The sequence below is a fragment of the Heteronotia binoei genome, chromosome 14 (genome assembly GCF_032191835.1).
Source record: "Heteronotia binoei isolate CCM8104 ecotype False Entrance Well chromosome 14, APGP_CSIRO_Hbin_v1, whole genome shotgun sequence".
Lineage (NCBI taxonomy): Eukaryota > Metazoa > Chordata > Lepidosauria > Squamata > Gekkonidae > Heteronotia > Heteronotia binoei.
Genome location: NC_083236.1, coordinates 31702201 through 31723209, shown reverse-complemented (window position 1 = coordinate 31723209; position 21009 = coordinate 31702201). Strand labels below are relative to the sequence as shown.

At 44.1% G+C, this 21009-nt stretch overlaps 1 protein-coding gene across 2 annotated transcripts in view; it reads right to left on the bottom strand.

Annotated features, from left to right (window-relative positions):
• Positions 1 to 18154, bottom strand: part of WDR59 (WD repeat domain 59) — a 257231-nt gene extending 239077 nt beyond the window's left edge. For both annotated transcript variants that reach the window (XR_009556193.1, XM_060254132.1), the window contains exons 1-6: positions 18077 to 18154; positions 9416 to 9465; positions 5084 to 5219; positions 3640 to 3725; positions 2408 to 2488; positions 1600 to 1637 (exon numbers count right to left, since the gene is read on the bottom strand). Coding sequence is in view for 1 of the 2 variants with exons in the window: in XM_060254132.1 (XP_060110115.1) it covers positions 1600 to 1637; positions 2408 to 2488; positions 3640 to 3725; positions 5084 to 5219; positions 9416 to 9465; positions 18077 to 18130 (445 nt within the window). In the remaining variant the exon portion in view is untranslated. The remainder of the gene's footprint in view (positions 1 to 1599; positions 1638 to 2407; positions 2489 to 3639; positions 3726 to 5083; positions 5220 to 9415; positions 9466 to 18076) is intronic.
• Between the last annotated feature and the right edge of the window lie 2855 nt (positions 18155 to 21009).

Genomic DNA, 21009 nt, shown 5'->3' with positions numbered 1-21009 from the left:
CTCTTCTGCCCACACTTGCTACAAAGTCTTGTTATCTATGGTTGTGAAGTCTCACGATGTTCCCAGACGTCATTTCCTGTAATGACTTGTTGATCTGCAGTTCTTCCACCCTCGGGGGGAGTGACCACAAAAATTCCAAACAATATCAGCTTTTGCCTTTTTTAAGCCTTATATCTGTTTAACTCAGTCCAAGATTTCCCCCTCGTCCTTCTTCTTTATTATTACAAGTTGTTTATGTGTCCAGACCTTCGTTTGCCTTCCAAATATTTCCCAATTTAGTCCCACAGCAACAGATAAAAATCTCTTTACCTTTGAAGTCCCTACATCAAACACACTGGTCTGTTTCTCATCCACGATTAATTAGCCCTTAAGAAGCTTGGCACACGTTAAATTTATGTCAATTTAACGACCCCAGATACCCTCTATAGACGTTGGAAGCCGTTCTAATTCGGAGACTCTTCAAAGCAAAAAAGAAACGCCCCCTGGGATTTCTCGTTAGCCAAAGTACCTCTCCTCAGAACTTTAAGCATATCTTGGCCATCATCTTGCTTAGATGATGTAGACAGCAGGTATTAAAACACCTTCTCTGTCCAGAATAGAGGGTCTGGTGAGCTCCCCCACTGGAAAGCTCGTCAATTCTCCATGAAATCCAAACCAGAAGCCTTATGTATTGTTTTAATTGCAAAACTTCTTTCTACAATTTGTAATTTTATCACTGTTGTACACTGCCCCGAGCCCTGTTTTTCAGGGGAAGGTGGCCAAAAAGTTGGAATTAATCAATAAATTCTGTGTGGGCTGAACACACGTCAAGACACTCCCACTTTGTGTCTCAGTGTGGTTTTTATGCTTCTTGTCTGTGAAGCAAGCAATGGTGTGGCACGGAAGCAGCAGCTGGAAGTGTATTTGTGCCACAGCTAGACCTGCGAACCCTCTGGCACCTGCCCAAAGATCCCACCCCCATGCCAATAACGCCGTGTCTACCAGACAACCTCCATGGGGGCTGCTTAGTGTCGGGGGCCACTTAGAGTCTACAGGACAACCTCCATGGGAAACCAGCTCAGCACTTGGGCCTTTTCTAACATAAAGAGGCCATTTCTGTGCTCAGACACCACCCATGCTTTGGGACTCCCCAACCACATGCATGCAATGGGGACCGTTCAGCAACAACTCAGTTGGGGCAATCTCTTGATTTCACTTCTTTTGCTCATGCTAGTCATCCTCCAAACACTTTTGAAAGCTCCACCTTTATTTCTCTCCCTCTCTCCTGTCATTCCAAATTCTGTTTGTTTCTTTGGTCTTTTTTTGCCATTTAAATTTCTATTATGTGAATGCCAGGAACAAAGGTATTGGAACAGAAAGGCGTTTTGAGTTTGTATTTCAAAGCAGATATCCTTGGAGGTGATTTGTAAGCACACGAGGAGAAGCCAAGACGGGGTACATCATGCCTGTGGTTTCATTATTTATTTAATTTGTTTGGCTTTTATCCTGCCCTCCCCCACAAGCAGGCTCACAGCAGGTTTGCAAGCAACACTCAACAGCACAAAGATTAGACCAGTGCATGAAGCAGAGTTTCCATCTACCCAGATAACCGGCACTTACCGACTGCAGAAAGTGAGACAGTGGGCTTCCGAGTGTCCCTGAAAAACAATACTAGTGTGAGCATACACGCACCTCTTTCTTGGTCAGTGTGTCCTGAACTTCTTATAGCCAAAACAAACTATTTCCCCCCATATTAAAATTGAACATACTCCAAAGCCAAAGAGGCTTACATTTATAGGCTGTATGAGTAAGTCTGGCTTGCTCTCAGAGGACCCCACTATGTGTTTCTGCATGATTTACTGATCTAAGCTGACTCCCTCTTGGGCAAAAGGCAAGCCCAGAGAAACAATTCCTAAAGGCATGGTGAACACTCTTCTCTGTGGCTAGGTAACTGACTTTCTGATTCAAACACATCTGCTCCAGAGGCAGCTGACTGGGAGACACAAGACCTAGAGTAGGGAATCATGCAGAGGCACAACAAGCAACCAACAGATTCAGCTCACTAGAATCTTTAATTATGTAATATTCCCCATGATACCCCCACTTGGGAGTTACTGATCTAGAAGGGAAGCCAATCATTCTCTCATGATGTAACTAAGTTCATTCTGCAAGCTGAGAATGGGGTGAATCATCAAAAGCAGCCTTCATGGGCACACCAGCAACAGGTTAAGCAAGCTAGGAAGAAAAATAAGGCTGACAGCAGGGCTCTCCATTCAACCTGGAGGGAAATTCCTTTCGTACCCCAAAGCATAAGCAAAACCTGAGACATCCCATGGAGCAACAGCATGGACCCAACCCGACATTTTTGTTCAAGTTGTAACAGTCCTGGATGCCCAACATGAGCCTGCCATGGTCCCCAAGCTCTTACTTGATGTCCCAAATGTAGATGTATGTGTCAACCGAACTGGTAACCAGCAGATCTGGCTCAAACACGGCCCAGTCCAAGTCACTGGAGGAGGGGAAAAGGGCACAAAAAGGAAATAAAAAGCTTCATCAGACAGCTTCTGCCTTGGACATCAGTGGTCACCAAGCTCTGCATGGTCTTTAGTGACCACTTTTGCTCATGGCTGGCAAAAAGCACAGCAACAAAAAAGTAAGTGCAAAAGGAAACATCCAGATCTCTCCCTCCTACTTGCCCCCACCCAACCTTCTGATCCAGGAAGAGCATCCCTTCACTCTGCCCATGGCTTCACAGCTCCACCAACTAGCATTTTGTGCTGGAATTCACCAAAAAATGTCTTTACAAGCAACTGTGGAACTGAGCTCTGGTGTATGAAAGCTCATGGTGGAATACATACTATTAAGCCTTTTAAGACATCCCTGGGCTTCTAACTTTCCCCCCTACAATTAGCTAATCTCTGGACTCCACAAGAGACTTCCCTTCACTGTTATCTTGAGATGGAAATCCAGATCTATCTGATCAAAAAAATCCCAGGCAGCAACTTCAGCCACATCACTGCACTAACACAGGTCTCTGTGTTAACTTCATTTCATTGAAGTTCCCCCAAACTGCCACCTCACCTGGATCTATCAGTACACCTGCCTAGGATCTGATCGCTTTGGAGAAAGGAAAATATTATAAGATCTTGCCTGAATAGATGAAGTAGCACCATTGTGATTTTACCTGACTGTTTTATTGTTTTACTATTGTTATCTTATGTTGTTAGCTGCCTTGAGTTTTCGTAGAATGGGTGGGATATAAATCTAATGTAATAAACAAATAATAAACAAAGCTTATAAAGAGCTCCCCAATGTTGTCAACTGTTGACTTCCCTGGCTACAGTTGACATATTACCCTTGAAAGTTAGCAGGTGTGTGTTGGGCATGGTTAGGGCATGCCCTCTGCTAATGCATGGCTACAGTGAGACCCAAATATTCTAGGTTTGGATTTTACGCTCTGAGTGCTGTAAACTCCCCAGTGGACAAACTGACACAGAACAATATTCCCTGGAGGTAGGAGGCTCAAAACTGCTGCTTGAAGGAATGGGGCGCTATGTCTGCTAGAGAGAACTGCCTGATCAGTGTGGGTGCACCAGAGCCTTTTGGCCAGACTCACTTGATAAGAGAATGCACAGAGGCTCACTGGGAGGACTGGCATACCTGATGACGCGTGTGTGCCCTTGCAAGGAAGTGCCAGCTTCTCCATGCCCATCTTTCCATTTGTACAAGTCAACGCGCTGGTTGCTCTGAAATTAACGGAAGACACAAGTAGCCGCAACAAAAATAAAAGAGTACATGGCAGCTACAGAATTGTTCCCTGAACTATGGCTGGAAGACAAAGGGTAACAAGAAATCTTGCAAAAGGTAAAGAGATCTAGGACTCATCAGTGTCTGAACCATGCTCTCCCAGAAGCTCCACAGATTACCTTGAGCTCCATGATGGAAGAAAGGCAGAATAAATAACTGTGAACATCTCTTGCTTCAAAGCCCATTAATTAGAAAAGAACCTTCCCTGGCAACTAAGAACAGAGCCTTCACAGCTATTCCCAACCTTCCTGCGATGCTGTAAGAAGACTTCCTCTAAAGAAGCATTTTTACTTGCCTCCCTTTTAAGTTGTCACAACCAATACAAAGCATAATTTTCTAATGATGGTGTTGGCATTTTATCTTGGACAGACTTTCTAGATTATCTATTCATTCACATATTTCAGGTCTTTATCCCCCGGATGTTTGTTGGACGCTGTAAATCACCTAGAATTTCAGACAACTGCAAAACTAAACCAAACTCTAGATATTTCAAAGAGCCATTTTCTGGAGAGCAGCTTTGGGGAAGAGAGGCATGTGATGGATTAGTCCTTTCCTGCCCAAAAAAAAGTGACTCAGTTCAAACCTCATGTGCAGTTTGGGAAAGGTTGTTCTCTAAAGAGGTGAGTCAACACATATCCCTGAAGTTTTCCAAAACAATGGAAAGCATTGTTTTCTAGGGAAGACATTTAGTGCTTTGCAGTGAGGGGATTTACAATGGAGCTGCAACTTGTAAAGCTTCTAGGACCTTCTCTAGAATTTAGGCATCTCATCTTCATAATCCCACTCAAACGCGGAGGCAGTTTTTGCCTGTAAATTGCAGAGTTAAAAGGTGTGTATGTGTGAGGTAAACACAAACACATAAACCCTTTCAAGACATGACATTCATGAGTACCAAAAGCCTGGCAATCACACATATTGGGAGTGTGCGGCAGCCACAATGCTCCTGATACACAACACAATGTTGTATGAACAGAGGCAAGGTGTAGATTTTGCATGTGCATCCAGCTTTGGTGCATGCAAACAAGAACCCTGAAAAATCCAGTGGTCAACTGAAGCTCTGTGTGTATGCAAAATTCACTGGTTGCCATAGTTCAGACAGCATGACAGCCATGTTTACTGGGAGGATCTACACATGATTTGGAAACTCCCCATAAGCATTCTTCTGACACCTCCAGAAGCAACTATCTAACCTCAATCTCATGAAATATCTGGACACACACACTGCACTGTTTAGGACCCAGATTTGGGGGTGGGGTGTGTGTGCAGAGAACACAGCCAAAAATCAGGGCCAGCCTACCGAAGCAGCAAAGTAGTGTGCGTGGCTGTCATGTGGATTCCACTGCACAGCACCAATGTCCCACTTGCTCTGGCGAGAGATCTTGCGGTGGCCTTCCGCTGGGGCATCTAGGTTCACGATGTAGAGGAAGCGGCGTCTGCAAGGCCCGCAAGTAACACACTGTCAATATTGGAACCAAGGTACATCGTATAGACATTTTTGTCAAATGGCATTTTTCATCAGACTAATCAGGATAAAGGTCTGCACTTCAGAAATCAGACTCCTATTTAGCTTCTGAATAGCCAAGGATTAATCACTTGGCAAAAGGTACATCATGATGATTCTCAGCACATCTCAGGTATGTTACAACTAGTATATGTGGGATACGCACGACTCACACTTCTAAAGGAGCTTCTTACACCATTTGCCAACTTTAATCTTCAGGTTGCCACCTGCTAGCTGCTCCCTCCTCTTAAGGTAGCCAATCTGGCATCTAACAGAGCCTATTCCTTTTCTACAGTTGTGCCCACCTTGTCCAACAGAGCCCCTGAAGAGCTGAATGTTTAGACATTTTTAGGAGCTGCAATAGGGCTATTTTATTTGCTAGGGTTTTTAGTGGGATATAAACTGCAGGCATTCCAGATCTCAGAAGCTAAGCAGGGTCAGCCCTGGTTAGTACTTGGATGGGAAATCACCAGGGAAGTCCACAGTTGCTAGGCAGAGCCAGAAAATGGCAAGTCATCTGTTTCTCTCTTGCCCTGAAAACCCTACAGGGTCACTCTGAGATGACTACAATTTGATGGCACTCTCCACACATCACCAGAAGTGTTAATTGGAGTCTAATTGTACTTCATTGGGTTTTAAATTCTGGAGCTGTAAGCCATCTTGAAACACAAGGGAAAAGCTGGAATAAATATTTTAACAAATAAAAATACTATTGAAGAATCTTTGTATCGACTTTCTTTTATTCACGTGGATCTATGATGCTCACAATTAACTAATTTAAAGAGAACATAAGAACAAGAGTTAGAAAATAAACAGAGCATTGCATGAGTCTATGGGTATGGAGCTTTGATCTCACAGATGCTGATTTTTAATTCCAAAACTGTCACATTTATGTATCTTTAAAGGTGACTTCATATAGAAATCACCTCAAACACAACCTGGCTGTGCCACCAATTAGGGCTTACAACCTTTGCACATTTATTTCCAACATGCCTATAGAATGAGGACATCTTGCAAGATGACATTTACTCTTACATTCCTAGATAACTGAATTAGGTTCATGCACATATCTGTTTGGGTAGCATTAGCTCTTCTTCATTAATTTTTAACTGTATCAGAAATTTCAATTTTAATGTCTAACCAAACATATAATTATTTATTTGCCCACGGACTGATCAACCATCTGTCCAAATATGCTTTTCTTCTGACCATGAATATTATGAATGTTATTCTTCTGGTTCTCCTTTCACCTGGATTTTAATCTCACAACTAACATATTTTCTTTATCTCTTGCTATAGCACAAAACCCTCATGGAATTACCTCATGCCTGTAACCACTGTGCCTCCCTTTAGTCCTGAGAAACCATTTTCAGATATTTAATGAAGCAAGACATCACCTGATTCTTATTTGCTAAAATCCAATGAGTAAGAGTATCAGCCACATCTCAGCATTTGGTGGCCAATGGCCTATGCAAGATCTATGACAGAATTCAATGTTCCACCCTAAGCAGAGTTCCGCCCTTCTGAGCACACAGAAGGGCCAATTGGACACAAAGGATCACTGATGCTATAGCCAACTACAAACTCCCATCACATTTCCAGAACTTGACAGAAGTGAGACAAATTGGAGGGAGGGGGGATCAAAATAATGTATTACTACTAGCAAGATGGCTATTCATTGTCACAGGTGGAATGCGCGGAAAGAGGGAATGAGCATAGCAAGAACACAGGGTGTATGTGAATGAGGGGGTGTGTGTGTAAAGACACAGAACACACAGTGGGATCTCCCATGGATGAGGAGTGCACCATCCTCTCAGGAATGGAAGGCAGATGATAAGTTAACAGGTTTTTAAACTTTATTTTAAAGGACCAAATGGCAGGATCCATGTACGAAGGTGAAAGTAAGGAAACTCACTAAGGTCAAGTGTCAGCCCTTCCCTCTGAGGATTCTAGAAATCGACAATCAAATTTGCTACTCTCCATTCACTTCTGCTCTGGGGTCTCTTTCTGGGACACATCACATAAAAACATTGTGAAGAGCCCCGCCAGAGACGACTAAACGTCTACCTAGACCAACATTATGCTCTCCAAAGTGGCCAAAAGAGGCATCCCCAAGCAAAGGAAGAAGGGGATAATCCTCCCCTACTGCTTCCTCCCACAACTGGTGCTAAGATGTATACTATCTCTAAATATGGAGGTTCCATTAGCCATTGAAGCAAAGAGACACGGACAGACAGCTCCTCTGGGAATTTGTGGAATCTCCTTTCAGAACCAGCTAAGCTAATACTGCGTTATTAGTAGGGCAGGCACTTCCATACATTCATTTCATGCTACATGACAAGAGTATTTTCTTTCATCTTGGATTTGCTGCACAGCAGTTTTTGTTCAGTGATTTCCCCCTCCCCAGTTCTAGTATTATGTGAAAGGGAGAAAAAGTTTTCTCCATCCGCATTTTCCAATTCACAAATAAGTTGCAAAACTCTGTCATCATGTCCTCCCTTAGCTATCCTTTTCTCTGGCTAGCACACTGATAGATTGTTTTCTTGTTTTAACTGCTGTAAACTATTTAATGTATTTTAATATTCATTAATCTTATTGTTAGAATTTTATGTTGTAAGCCACCCTGACCCCGCCTCGGTGGGGAGGGCGGGATATAAATCGAATAAAATGAAATGAAATGAATGACTCAAAGGCTTTTTCTTCACTTGCAGACCATATTGATCATTTTTGTTTCTCTTCACCACTTCGTTATAGAATGTCAGGAACTGGAAGGAGAAAAGAACCACAGAGAGATCGAAAGATATTCACTTATACCCTAACTCCCCCCGTCCGCCTACCCAGAGTGGCCTACATTGTGTTCCTCTCCTCCATCTTATCCTCAAAACTACCTTGTGGGATAGATTGTGAGTGTGACTTGGCACTAGAAAATTTGACAACCTTCTTTTCTGTTTCTGAAATTTTATTTGACATCAGCCACACACTTTCAAGGATATCTTTATGTCATGAGGGCTAGAAACTTACTTATTTAAAAGCTGGGTTTTGGCTGAGCCCCATTACTTCATTTTGTGCATTTTCTGCATTCATGTGGAATACAGCTTCTCACGATCTCCAGGCAAAAGGACAGAAAAAGCAGAAAAATAGCCTCAATGCAAATGCATTGTCCAAAGTATGGACAGCAGGGACTCCACAGGGAAAGGGGCAGGAATGGTGCAATCTCTCACAGCACACACACAAAAAATGCCTGCATAGGATAGCTATGACTATTATGGAACATCACAGCAAACGAGAACAAAAAGAGAGATGTAAGCAAGGCTTTGGAAAACACATGTGCAAGGACATCAGATAATCAGATCAACAGAAGTAGAAGGTCACTGGCTGCAAAGCTAAATACAAGCAAGACAAGATTACTGATAAGACAGAGAAAGGCTTCAAACATCAGCAATGTGGTGGCGACGGGGTGGGAGGGGGTAGAGACAAGGTGAAAGATCCAGGCTTTCTTGCTCTAATTCAACGCCCCTCAACTTTGGATTTGATCAACCAAGGCATGCTCCAAAACTAGTTGGGTCAAGCAGCCTACTCTAGTCAATCCACCACCCATGTCACAGATCCTTGTTTTAAAAAATTCTGTACAGAAAAAAAAATATGTTCAGGATCGATTTTTTTTTTTTAAGTTCTGCATGGAATGCACAAATGGATAATCTTGGGTCAGTTTCACTAAGCCAAAATGCAATGACTGTCACTAACACAGATGACAAGCCAATAGAGAAATCGATATTTTCAGTGACTAGGACAGCTACACAGAACTTCCATATGCGGAGGCAACACACCTCCCCAGACACCAGGCAATGGCTTTCATGCCCTGCTGGTGGCCTTTCCAGAGAAGCATCTGGCTCTTTAACTACATACTGAACCAGCTGGACCCCTGGGGTGTGATCTGGCGGTGACCCATCTGTCTTTACTTTATCCACAGGAGCTCTCTTTCCTTCTCTGTCCAATGCAGATTGCAAAGCAGAATCCTTGCACCAACCTGTGAAAACCTTCTTGCTTGCCTTTGACACACACCACCAAGGATCAACATGGTGGCTGCTGGCATCAACAGCAACTCTATCACGAATGTTTGGCACTCACCCAGAAAGCACTGCATGCTGCCCAAGACAGTCCACAGACATTGCAGTCGCCTGCAAAATGGAAAAAGAGAGAGAGTGAAATAAATCCCCTGCCATCCGCTCAGGTTATCAAGGAATGCAAAATCAAGGGAAAGAACTGGGTCAAGAAACATGGTGAAATTCCATGATCAAGTGATCACCACAGCCAATCTAGCAATTTGTTTCAAATGGCTATTAGGTGTTAAGGGTGAGGAGCTGATTTTGGGAATGAAGAGAATGAATTCACAAGCCAGCTACACCAAAGATTGGGTTTTTTTAAAAGTTCATTCTATGAGCTTAAAATCCATCCTAAGATCTTTGTGAACTGAAACTTAAGAGTTGCAATTCTGCATGCCCCACTGAAGTGACAAACATCATGTAATTAGGATTATCACCTCTGAGCCTAGAGTACAATCTCCCAGCACAATAAAAAATAACAACCCAGGATGATCATCACACGATTATAGCAATTAGGAGAAAAAGGACATGGTTGAGATAAATCAAGGCATACAGATTTCATATTCATTGGCATAGTACAAGGCTCCCCAACCCTGTGAGCATGTGGGTGCTTTGGAAATTCTGAAAAAAGGCAATGGGCATCACCACATGGGGTGTGGGGGAAAAATAACAAAATGATGGCTGGCTGCAAACCAAGTGCTATCCTGTGATGGAGGCAGCTGTTTCTGAATGGGCGCCTCCCTGAAGACTCTGGGGCTCCTTTGAAGAATCTCTCGCTTCAAAAAGAAAAAAGCCAGGACTGACTCTTTGCTTTGGAAGACTTGAGCTTTGGGGGAGATGTAGCTGCCACAGCACCCGTGGGTCACCATGCTGGAGATACAGTATTTCTCTAGTCACCACTCTGCCTTGGAATAAGCAAGCACAGCGTAGAACTTCAGCTGAGAAGACTGCCGTTGCAGCGATTCGTTCGGCCATGGAGCTCGCTGGGTGGCCTTGGGTCAGCTGTGCACTCTCAAGCTAACCTACCACACTGTGCTGTTGTGAGGATACAAGGGGATAAATCTAACCCAGGATTCCCTAACCAAACTTTAAAGGGAGGGCAGAATATACAGACATAAATTAAAATGCATCAGGAATCTCATGATTATTTTTAGTGAACAAATTCTACAGAGGAAAACAGCTTGTCTGTCTACTGTTCCACCTAACAAGATCCCATCTCCTGATGACAAACAGTCCCGTTGTGAGAATCCCAAATGCTGGATGTAGGGGCATTTTTGGCAGGCTAAGTGGACAGCCAGGCTTTGTTTTCCAAAGGCCACATTTGAGTACCCCACCTTCCTGGTAACTTAGATCCTGACAGGGCTAATTTTAACTGTTACAAAATGACAAAGAATTAGCACAGATAGAATTGACCGGGGACTTTAGTACTGCTCCCAAAAAGACACAGACAAACAGAGCAGTAGCCCCCAGAACTGCTGGACCACTTGTTTCAATAATGCTTGGACGTCAACAATATTGCTTTGCTAGATAGAAATCAGCTAGCCAGCAAATGAAAGACAACACCATAAAAGCTAGAGACTGATTAGAAGAGAAATGCTACACTGTCTACCAGCCTCTCCTTGCTGGGCTTGTGCCCTGACAATGTGACAGGCTAGGCCAGTAGGTAAGCAAGCACAGCAGCTGCTGAACAGGGGGGTGGGGGGTGGCAGCAGGGAGAGGTTTGCTATGCAAGAGACATGAGCTCAAGTCAAGGAGGAGAAATTCCTTCCAGTATCAAAAAGGGCACCAAGGGGATATAGTTCCTTATGAACTCTGGCAGGCTGCCCAGAGCCAAACAACCACAGGGTATCCTCGGATGGGGTCCCTCTGGGTACCCATAACTGGTCCTGCTGAAGGAATAACCACTGGGAGATGGGACACTGAAAAGGCTGCGATGTTTAAGATGAAAACCAAACCACGGCTACAGATGGGGTGATTCACAAAAACAGGGAGAAATACCACCCCCAAACTGCCACCTCCACTCACACTCTGTTGTCATATTTTTGGAGACTCTAAACCTGACTGCTTTCAAAAAGGATACGTGTGTTTTGTCAAGGATGATGTTTTGCCCAGCCCCTGGCTAGATTTGATATTGATGGATGTGTGAAGCTAAAAAAGCAACAAGCAGAAAGGATTCAGTTCTTGGGAATTCTCAAGCAGGAACCATAAACGGATATCAGTGCTTGATGATTCTCATGTCACATTTTGTGCGAGTTGCTCTGCAAGTGTATTTGGTGTGTGCTTGCCTGCAAAGAACCACTTACCTGGTCACCTGTAGCAAGCAAGAATCTCCCTTCAGGCGACAAGGCAAGAACTAAGGCAACTAGCAAAAGTTGGCTCCTTTTATCTTTTAAGCCCTGCAAGTTATTAACATTAATAGCCTTTTTTATACTTACCCAGAGGGCTGCTTGTGGGGAAACCAGAATGGAGTAGAGTACAGAATGACAGACCGGAGAGACCTAGCTTTAAATCCTAGCCCAGACACAAAATTCATTGGGTGCCTTTGAGTTAGTCACTCAGCCTAACTTACCTCATGGGACTACAATGGGAATATGATTTATTTATTATTTATTGGATTTATATCCTGCCCTCCCCACTGAAGCAGGCTCAGGGCAGCTGAAGGATTACACCACAAATGCAACACCTGGAGGAAGGCACGGCACACGCAAGGAAAAAAAAGCGAAAGTCACACAAGATCAACCCAGTCTGATCAATTTGGAACTGAGGCCTTCTGCCATCCTCAGATCTCTCCTGTAAACTACCTCCAAGTCACCCTTTTCAAAAAAATGGCAGAAGGCTTGTAAAGCTTCCGCTACGAAACAGTGGGATTGTAACTTTCCCGTTGCTGGAAATCCAGCCTAGAAATGGCATTCAATCTTAATGCAATGATGAGCCACTTGAGTTGCATTCATTATAGTCCACAGAAGTGACTCTGAAGCACTGCCGCCTAGCTTGTCAGAGTTTGTTGCTATTGACTTAACCATTATTTTGACAGGCTTCACTGTGGCGGTTGTACTCCAAAGAGGGGGGCACTGACAGAGAAAGTTGTGGGGAGCCTGTCATCACTGAGTGCATGGCAGGACTTGCTCACCCATACATTAATTACCTTGGTTGGGATGGCAAAATACCTTGAACTGGCCCTATTAGATGAATGGTGGCTATTTTCTCCCCTGCAACAGCATCCTCAAGTATATTACCTCAGTTTTCCCCATGGGAAGAAAGTACAGAGGTGTAACCAGGAATATAGAAAACTTCTTCCAAATCAGGAGGAGAAGGAGGAAGAGAAAGAGGAGGAGATTGGGTTTATACCCTGCCCTTTGTCAGCCAAAGGAGTCTCAGAGTGGCTTACAAATCTCCTTTCCCTTCCCCTCCCCACAACAGACACCCTGTGGGGTAGGTGGGGCTGAGAGAGTTCTCCTAGAACTGCTCTTGAGCAGAACAGCCTTGAGAGAACTTGTGGCTGACTCAAGGTCACATCAGCAGGTGTATGTGGAGGAGTGAGAAAATAAGCCTGGTTCTCCCAGATAAGAGTCTGCGCACTTAAACTACTACACCAAACTGGCTCTCAGCTTAACATCATCTACTCTGCTGGCCCTGGTCCTCAGACAAAGAAAAGTCTCTCTCAGCATCTGCTGCTGGGGACCTGGAACATCTTATATGAAAAGAATTCTTGCTATCGCATGGTCAGTGTCCTTGGAAAGGACCACACTGGGATGGGGCTTAAGCTATTCCCTTTCTCTCTGTTCATTAAAAATCAACCCTGCTCCTATTTGCCTGGCATCCTATCTAGGGAGCATCAGAAAGGCAGATAATGCATATATCACATTTAAATCCTGTTCTTCCTTCATGAAGATCAGAACTGCACACTAGTGGGGGGACCCCATTTCAGGATCACAGCATTCCTGCAAAGTTAGGCTGAGTATACACAACTGGCCCTGTGAATTCCATAGCTGTGTAAAAGCTATCAGCCTAGGTTTTCTTGGTGCTAGTCCAGGATATTATTTGTATGATAACTGACAATTGCCCGGGTTCAGCTTTATTCCAGAGTTTCTGCACAGCTCTCCAATTTACTAGGATTACTATGCGTATTTTAGAACAGAGACTGAAGAACAAGCAAAGAGGATGGGCTTAGGCATGCTTACATTTGAAGTCAAGAGGATCCACGTTGGCCAATCGTTTTTATAAACTAAAGAGCAAAATGACTGAGAAAAGTTTGATTTGCACATATTTTTCCACCTATTCTTTATTCTATATTGTGCTTATATGTACAAAGAGTTTATCCCCCCCCCAAAAAGATCCTGTCCAGACAACTAAGATGAACCTCCCTCAGCATATTCCTATGATCTCCAGAGCAATTATCAGTTGGGAGAGGAACAAAAGGTATATGAAGCGTGGGGAAATCGTATATTCGCTTCATATAACCTTTGTTCTCCTCCCATACAACAGGGACCCAAAGCAACTCACATGTTCCTCTTCTACATTTTATCCTCACAGCAACCCTTTAAGGTAGGTTACACAGAGACCATGTGACTCGACCCAGTAAGCATCTATAGCAGAGTAGGGATTCGAACCCAGCTCTCCCAGATGTTAGTCTAGTATTCTTAACTACTAAACCACACTGGCTCATTTGCTTCTGGACAACCATGAATGAAAGCAGAATGAAGTGGAACAAGAGCTACAGTGTATTAAAGGTTTGCTGAACAGAAGTGATGGCTGAATGCAAATGCGGCTCTCCATACCCTTCTTTGACCATTCCCATATCCTAGAGATGTGGGGTGATGCACAATGTGGCTGACATGGGTGCAAATGCAGTAATGTGAATCCCCCAACCACTGCAGCACTGGAAAGCCAAAAGCCCTGGCTGTCACCTTTACTATCAGGTGACATCGTGACACAGTTAGAAAAAGCAGGCTGCCTCATACTGAAGATCACTCTTCACTTAATGGAACATATGACTGAAGCCTAACAAAAGGCAACCAGCACCCTAGTTAAAAATTCATTAGTGGACAGTATCTGCGCACGCTTTTCCATGAAGATTAACTACTTGTGTTTCTCTCTCCCTGACAATTTGCTTTACACTAAGCATCATTACTATCACCTTAATGACCAAGCAAGGGGCTGTACTTGGAAACAAAACACTCTGAATGAAATTTTGCTTGCCTTGTGTTACCTAACGCTCAGACAGTCCAGAAAAGGGATATCTAATGAGGCTATGGAATGGCCTCAGCAGCTTTTGCCATGCACTTACACCCACAACAGTCTTATTTTGGAATAAAGTGGCATTCATATAAACTCAGCTTAACACTATGATAGGGGAAGTCCAGGCAGTTTTTATTTCAAGGATCCCATACCCTTCTTTGACCATTCCCATATCCTAGAGATGTGGGATGATGCACAATGTGGCTGACACAGGTGCAAATGCAGCAATACCTGACAGTAAACTCATAGTTGTATTAATACAACTGCTACATTCTAGAAAGCCTTGAGCCAGAAATGGCATGTGAAAAAATAGGTACCTTTGTTGTAGTGCCCATACCAATAGGAGAGTGCTAGTGGAATTTAGTGGTTAAGAATACTGGACAAGGACTGGAGTAATATTTGCTTTCTATCAGGGTGTGTGGCTCATTAGTAGACCATATGCTTGACATGCAGAAGATCCCATGTTCAATTTCTGGCATCTTCAGACAGAAGGAACAGGTAGCAGGTGATATGAAAGATCTACACCTGAGACCTTGGAAAGCTGCTGCCAGTCAGAATAGGCAACACTGACCTTGAGGGACCAATGGTCTGATTCAGTACAAGGCAACTTCACAGATGTATGAACTCGCTCGGCCATGAAGACTATAGATGACCTGGGACCAGCCATTCTTTCTTGATCTAACATGTTTCATAGGGTCATTGCGAGAAAATGGAGACAAATAATTGCATATGGTAACTTGAAATCCGTGGAAGAAAGGTGGGAAAACAATATGATCCACACACGGGGTTCCTTGTAGAACTGAGCGAATGGAAAAAACACCTTTCCCCTTATGTCACGGCTGCCTCCAGCTTGTCCACCCCATCTCAACTTCCTTTCCCATCCCACTATCAGCTTTGTCTTCAGCAGGACTTCACTCACCCCACTTGGGCTTCCATTCTTCCACCATCTCTCTAGCCTAGTGACTTGCTCACTGACTCACCTTTCTATCCCCACCATTGTGGCATGGGTGGGGTGGGAGGATAAAGTAGGTGGACAGGGGTAGGCAAGCCAGACCAACATAGTGAGGAGAGGGATGTACAAACAAAATGAGCAGGGCCAGTCCTTGTTAGTATCTGAATGGGAGACATCCAAGGAACACCAAGGTCATGACAAAGAGGCAGGCAATAGCAACCCATCTCTGAACATCTTTTGCATTAAAAACCATATGGGGTTGCCATAAGTTAGCCATGATTTGATGGCACTTTCCACCACCATGTTTTAGCGCCCAAACAAATGCTTTATTTACACCAGTATAGTGTACTCGTTAAGAGTGTCAGACAAGTATCTAGGAGATCCAGGCTCGAACCCCCACTTGTGCCATGGAAGCTCGCTGGGTGACCTTGGCAAGTCACATGTTCTCAGCTTAACTTATCTTGCAGAGTTGTTGTGAGGATAAAATGAAGAAGAATGAACTAAGCCAATTTGGGTCCCTATTAGGGAGAAAAGGAGTATAAATCAATTAAATATGTAATTTTTAAAAAAAGTTCTGTACATACAGAGATAACACATTTAATGGTTTTATCACCAATATTTGTTCAAAAAACTAAGATTTTTCAGAAGCCTAAATTGTAGTCCCATTGTACATACGTTTAGTTTACTTAATTTATATCTTAATGGGAACCCAAAGCAGCTTATACTATTCTCCTCTCCTCCATTTACCCTCACAACTACTACCCTGTGAGATAGGTTAGGCTGAGTGTAGCTCAAAATCACTCAGCAAGTGTCCATAGCAGAGTGGGGATTTGAACCTGAGTCTTCCAAATGCTAGTCTGACATTCCAACCACTACACAGCACTGGCTCTCAATATCAATTGGGGAGCGTGGGGGGGTAGACTTGCCTATTAGGTGTTCAGGTAGAATGTAACAAAAAAGCCACAGTGAGCAAAGTAAGACATAGATATCACAACTGCCAATTACAGCCAAGATAAAATGGAGAAACAGTGTGGAAACTGTGTGGACAGATAAGGCAGAGAAACAGAGTGGGTTGTACTGCCAGGTTTCCAGTTTATTAAATCATAATCCCAGTCCCATGCCTTCAACAGCAAAATGATTCGCAGGTGCATAATGCCCAGATGTACAGAGTGAGAGTGAGAGAAAGAGAAAAACTTCACTGCCAGCTCCTGTGGCATCTCACATAGTATTGTTGCTTGAACTTTCAAGCACTAGAGTTCATTTCATCAAATCCATCAAACATTATTTTTGGAAATATATAATCCACACTCAAGGACAAAAACTGTATATATTATGGCCAATATGCTTATAGTTTCCCCTCTCTAGGCCTACATATGTCAACTGTAGAAATGCTTTGTGTGTCTTACAAAACAAGCTCTAATCTACAACAATCTAAGCATAAACTTTTTCCAGGGCAGAGCCCATTGTGTCAGATAAGTGTGTCAGGAACATCAGTGGGAAGACAACCAACTAAACAAAGGGCAGCCACCTGTTTACCAGGTTCGCTGCTTCATTCACCTGACAAAATGAAGCCTGGATGATGAAAACCACAATAACTTTTTATTGTACCATAAGACTCCTTGTAGTTTTAGCTACAGCATACTACTTTGGCTGCCTCTCCAGAACCTGTCAACTCCTGCATATCAAGATGCAGTTAAAGCACAAGATGTAAGCCAGAGCTCAGGTTTTATTTACTTCAAATCAGTTGATAACTGAGTCATCATCACTAAAAATAATAAATTTGATGCTTTAACCCAAGAAAGATTATTCTTACATTCAAAACAGATGTGTGCATTCAGAAAAACAAAACGAAGTTTGACGAGTCCCACCCTCAAATCCCCATTCAGCTATGAAATCCATTTGGCGACCTTGTGCTAGTTGCTCAATATCAGCCACGCCTACCTCACATGACTGCTGTTATTGGAAAGATAACATGGAGAAAGACCCCCACTCTGCCATGAGCCAGCCACTTCCTTTCAGTCATGCCTACCTCACAGGGTTATTATGAGTAAAAAATGGAGAAAGGGAAAACTCCACTCTGCCATGAATCAGCCACTCCACTTCGCCCACGCCTACCTCACAAGGTAGCTGCGAGAATATAAAAGAGAAAGGGAAAATCCCTGCTCCGCCCTCATTCTGTTAGTCTACCTCACAGGGTTATTGGGAGCATAAAGGGAAAAAGGGAACAGTCATGTACTCCATCCCCTGTGTGTGGGGGGGGGGGGTGAAGGAGAATAAAAACAAGAGCGACTCGACGCACCTCTTAAAAAAAAAAAACTTAGGGAAAGACACTGCTACTACAACGCCAAAAGCAGCACCCCCAAACTGAATGGTGAACACGGGGGAAGACAAGTTCGCAGCAAAGGAAAGGGCCCACACCTTCCTCCCAAAAACAAGCCCCTGCCACTTAAACCCGCCCGACGCGTCAGCTGCCAAGTGGAGGGAGCAACCGGTTACCTGCGAATCCCGGAACTCCACCACAACATTCTCGCTGCTCCAGCGCGCCGCCATCTTGGACTGCCCAGAAAGCTGCAGGAGCGGGCGACAGAGAAGACGCTGCCTGACGTCACGCGTGCTCGCTATTGCCGCGGGGTCTGCCGGGAAGTGTAGTCTGAGGCGGTTGAGGGTGAAGTTAAGAGGTGTTTTTAATAAAGCCGAATATGACACAAACACAATACACTCCGTTCCTCCCAGCCTTTTGTGACCTTGACCTGGGGTTTCTGTGCAAATACCGGTTTGAGACCGTTATAAATTAAGACGTGTGAAGTAACAAGGCTGTGGCTGCCATAATTCACGTGTGGCTTGGAATTGATTTCCAACCTTAATCTCCCACTGGGGGACCTGGCAACCCTATCCAGAGATTAGTTCTTGGGAGGAGGGGTAGCTTGGAAGGGGGATTCTATGGCATCACATTCTCCACTAAACTCCCTAATCTAAATCTCCCTCCCTAATCTAAATCTCAAGGAATTTGCCAGGCTGGAGTTGGCAGCCCTAGATCCCAGAGGGCTCACATACCCCGGCCACTACAAGGTTTTATTTTCTTCTGGTAATGTGAGTGGTGGCCTGATTTAGTGCTATGAGGTTAGTGCTGCATTAAGCACACACTCAGAGGCTCCTCTTTGTTGTTGCTTCTAAGGACAGTGTCACAGTATTTGAGCTCTGTAAGAAGCCTGTGGGAGCTTTTATTTTTGAAAGGATCTGAGGGGGCAGAACTGGCTGGGATTCTAGGAAATTCCCTCTCCCTTGCTGAGGAGGCCCTCGGAGAACAGTCGAGTCAATATGTTCTCGGCTGGGTCTGCTTTTGACCTAGCTCTGCCAAACTGACACTCTCGTGTAGACTTTAAGCCTTGAAGATGTCCCCTGTTCTGTACCCTTTCGTAAGAGGAAGATAGGCTGCATCCAGCCTGAGAGGGTGACAGAAATTGCAACAGGCTGTAACTGTATACGCAAATTCAGGCCACTATGGTAGACTTTCCTTATAAGTGGGGAATAATTACTAGCTCTCAGCAGACCCTACCACCCTTTTCAGAGTCATTGTCTTGTATGTGCTTGATTCAGTAGAGGCAGACCTAAAACACTGACCCATGCAGAGACCTGACACACAGAGAAAGGAGCTGCCACAGGCTGTGTTCACAAGGGAGAAGCTTGACATCTCCATGACCCATGTTTCAGCTTCCATTGAGCTCATATTGCAGCCAGTACAGCCCTTGCTTGATACAGAACATGTTCTTTGTTAACGTTTGACTTCTGGCCATGCATCGCGTTAATTCTTTCATAGGGCCAGTGGGGCCTCCCATTAATTTTATAGTGTGCGAAGAAAAAAAAATCAAGATGTCACATCAGAATGGAGGATATGCAAACATCCATGCAAATGACATGAAGGTTGTGTTCCTGGGAACAGCTGTAGAACTCTCTGCACACATCCTGCAAGGGGGGTGGGGGGCTGCCATCCTTTGCTGTGCTTCTGAGTAAGCATAGGGTATGGTGGTGACATACACCCAAGGTGACTCAGGGCAAGAAGTTTAGCATTCCTGGTCTCTGGTATATCCTATGAGCTTCCTAAATAACTACATCAGCTCCCTCCCTTTGTGCTGTTATGTATGTCAGCGGCTATTTTGAGAGTCCTCCTGGGATATGGGAGTGAATAAGGAGTGTGAAACAAGAGTGTTTGTAAGGTAGATTTCCCCCCCCCCCCCTAGCCATCATTTGTAGGCAGAGCTTCCAGATAACCTTTTCATCCTCCTAGTCATGGGGAAAGCTTCACACAGCTCCTTGTGAATATGCTAGCGGGTGCTTAGCCCTGCAGGGCATACTGTGGACTTGCCACACAACCCTAAGCAGAATTATAGCCTTTTAAGGCTGTGTTACCCCAGAGTCGGAAACGACTGGTGCTTGCATAGGGAACTACCTTCACCATTTTAAGGCTGCTGAAATCAGTCAGTCACCGGGGCAGTTTTGGGTCAGGAAAACTGTGCCGGGAGATGGCTGAAGACCTTTCTCTCTGAGCACTACAGGCCTGAGCCGCAACACTTTCATCTGCTTGACAGTTGAGTTCCAAGAATAGAAATTGTGGCACATGTGGGATTGCCAGGAGCTGGGGAGGATGCAAAGAAAACATGATATATAGTTTAGCCCTCAGGAAAGCACTTTTTGCATCTTCCATAGTGGGCTCACTAAGTGTGAGCTACTTTTTGGGGAGAGGGGGGTTGTTGTTGCTTTGCATATCTGCGTATAGCTTTAGACCATAAGGCAGGTTCCAGAGTTCAGCTCTGGCAAAACCTGGTACAAACGAAGTCGTTGACCCAGAAGCAACAACCTTTCAACATCAGGTCATTGTGTCCTTCCATTTATTTATTTACTTAATATATACCCTGCCATTCTTGCCAGTGGGCACCCACAGTCATTTTGTTTCCATTTTATCCTCAGACCAACATTGTGAGGTAGGCTAGGTTGAGAGGTGTGGTTGGCAACTTTCCACAGTACAGCAAGGATCAGAACCTGAGTCTCCAAGATCAGAGTCCAACACTAAATGCTACAACACATTGAAAATCCAAATGCATATAACTGAAAATCCAAATGCCTCAATACCACTGCCCTGTGCAGTGAGTGTATTTTTCTTGGTTTGACTTAAGCTGTGCATTGCGCCCTGTACTTACAGCATTCCATGGACCTTTGACTGTGCTGAGAGTTTCCCCTTACCTTTTCCATAGAATGCCTTCCTAGTGAGGAGCTATTCAATGCGTCTGAAGAAGTGGGCACAAGTGTAAGAAAACTTACGGTAGAATAATACTTTGTTAGGTAGAATAAAATTTTGTTAAGTTACTAACACGCCACAAGACTGTTTATTTTTTTGCTGCAACAGACTTACAGTGCAGAATTATCGGCCTTCT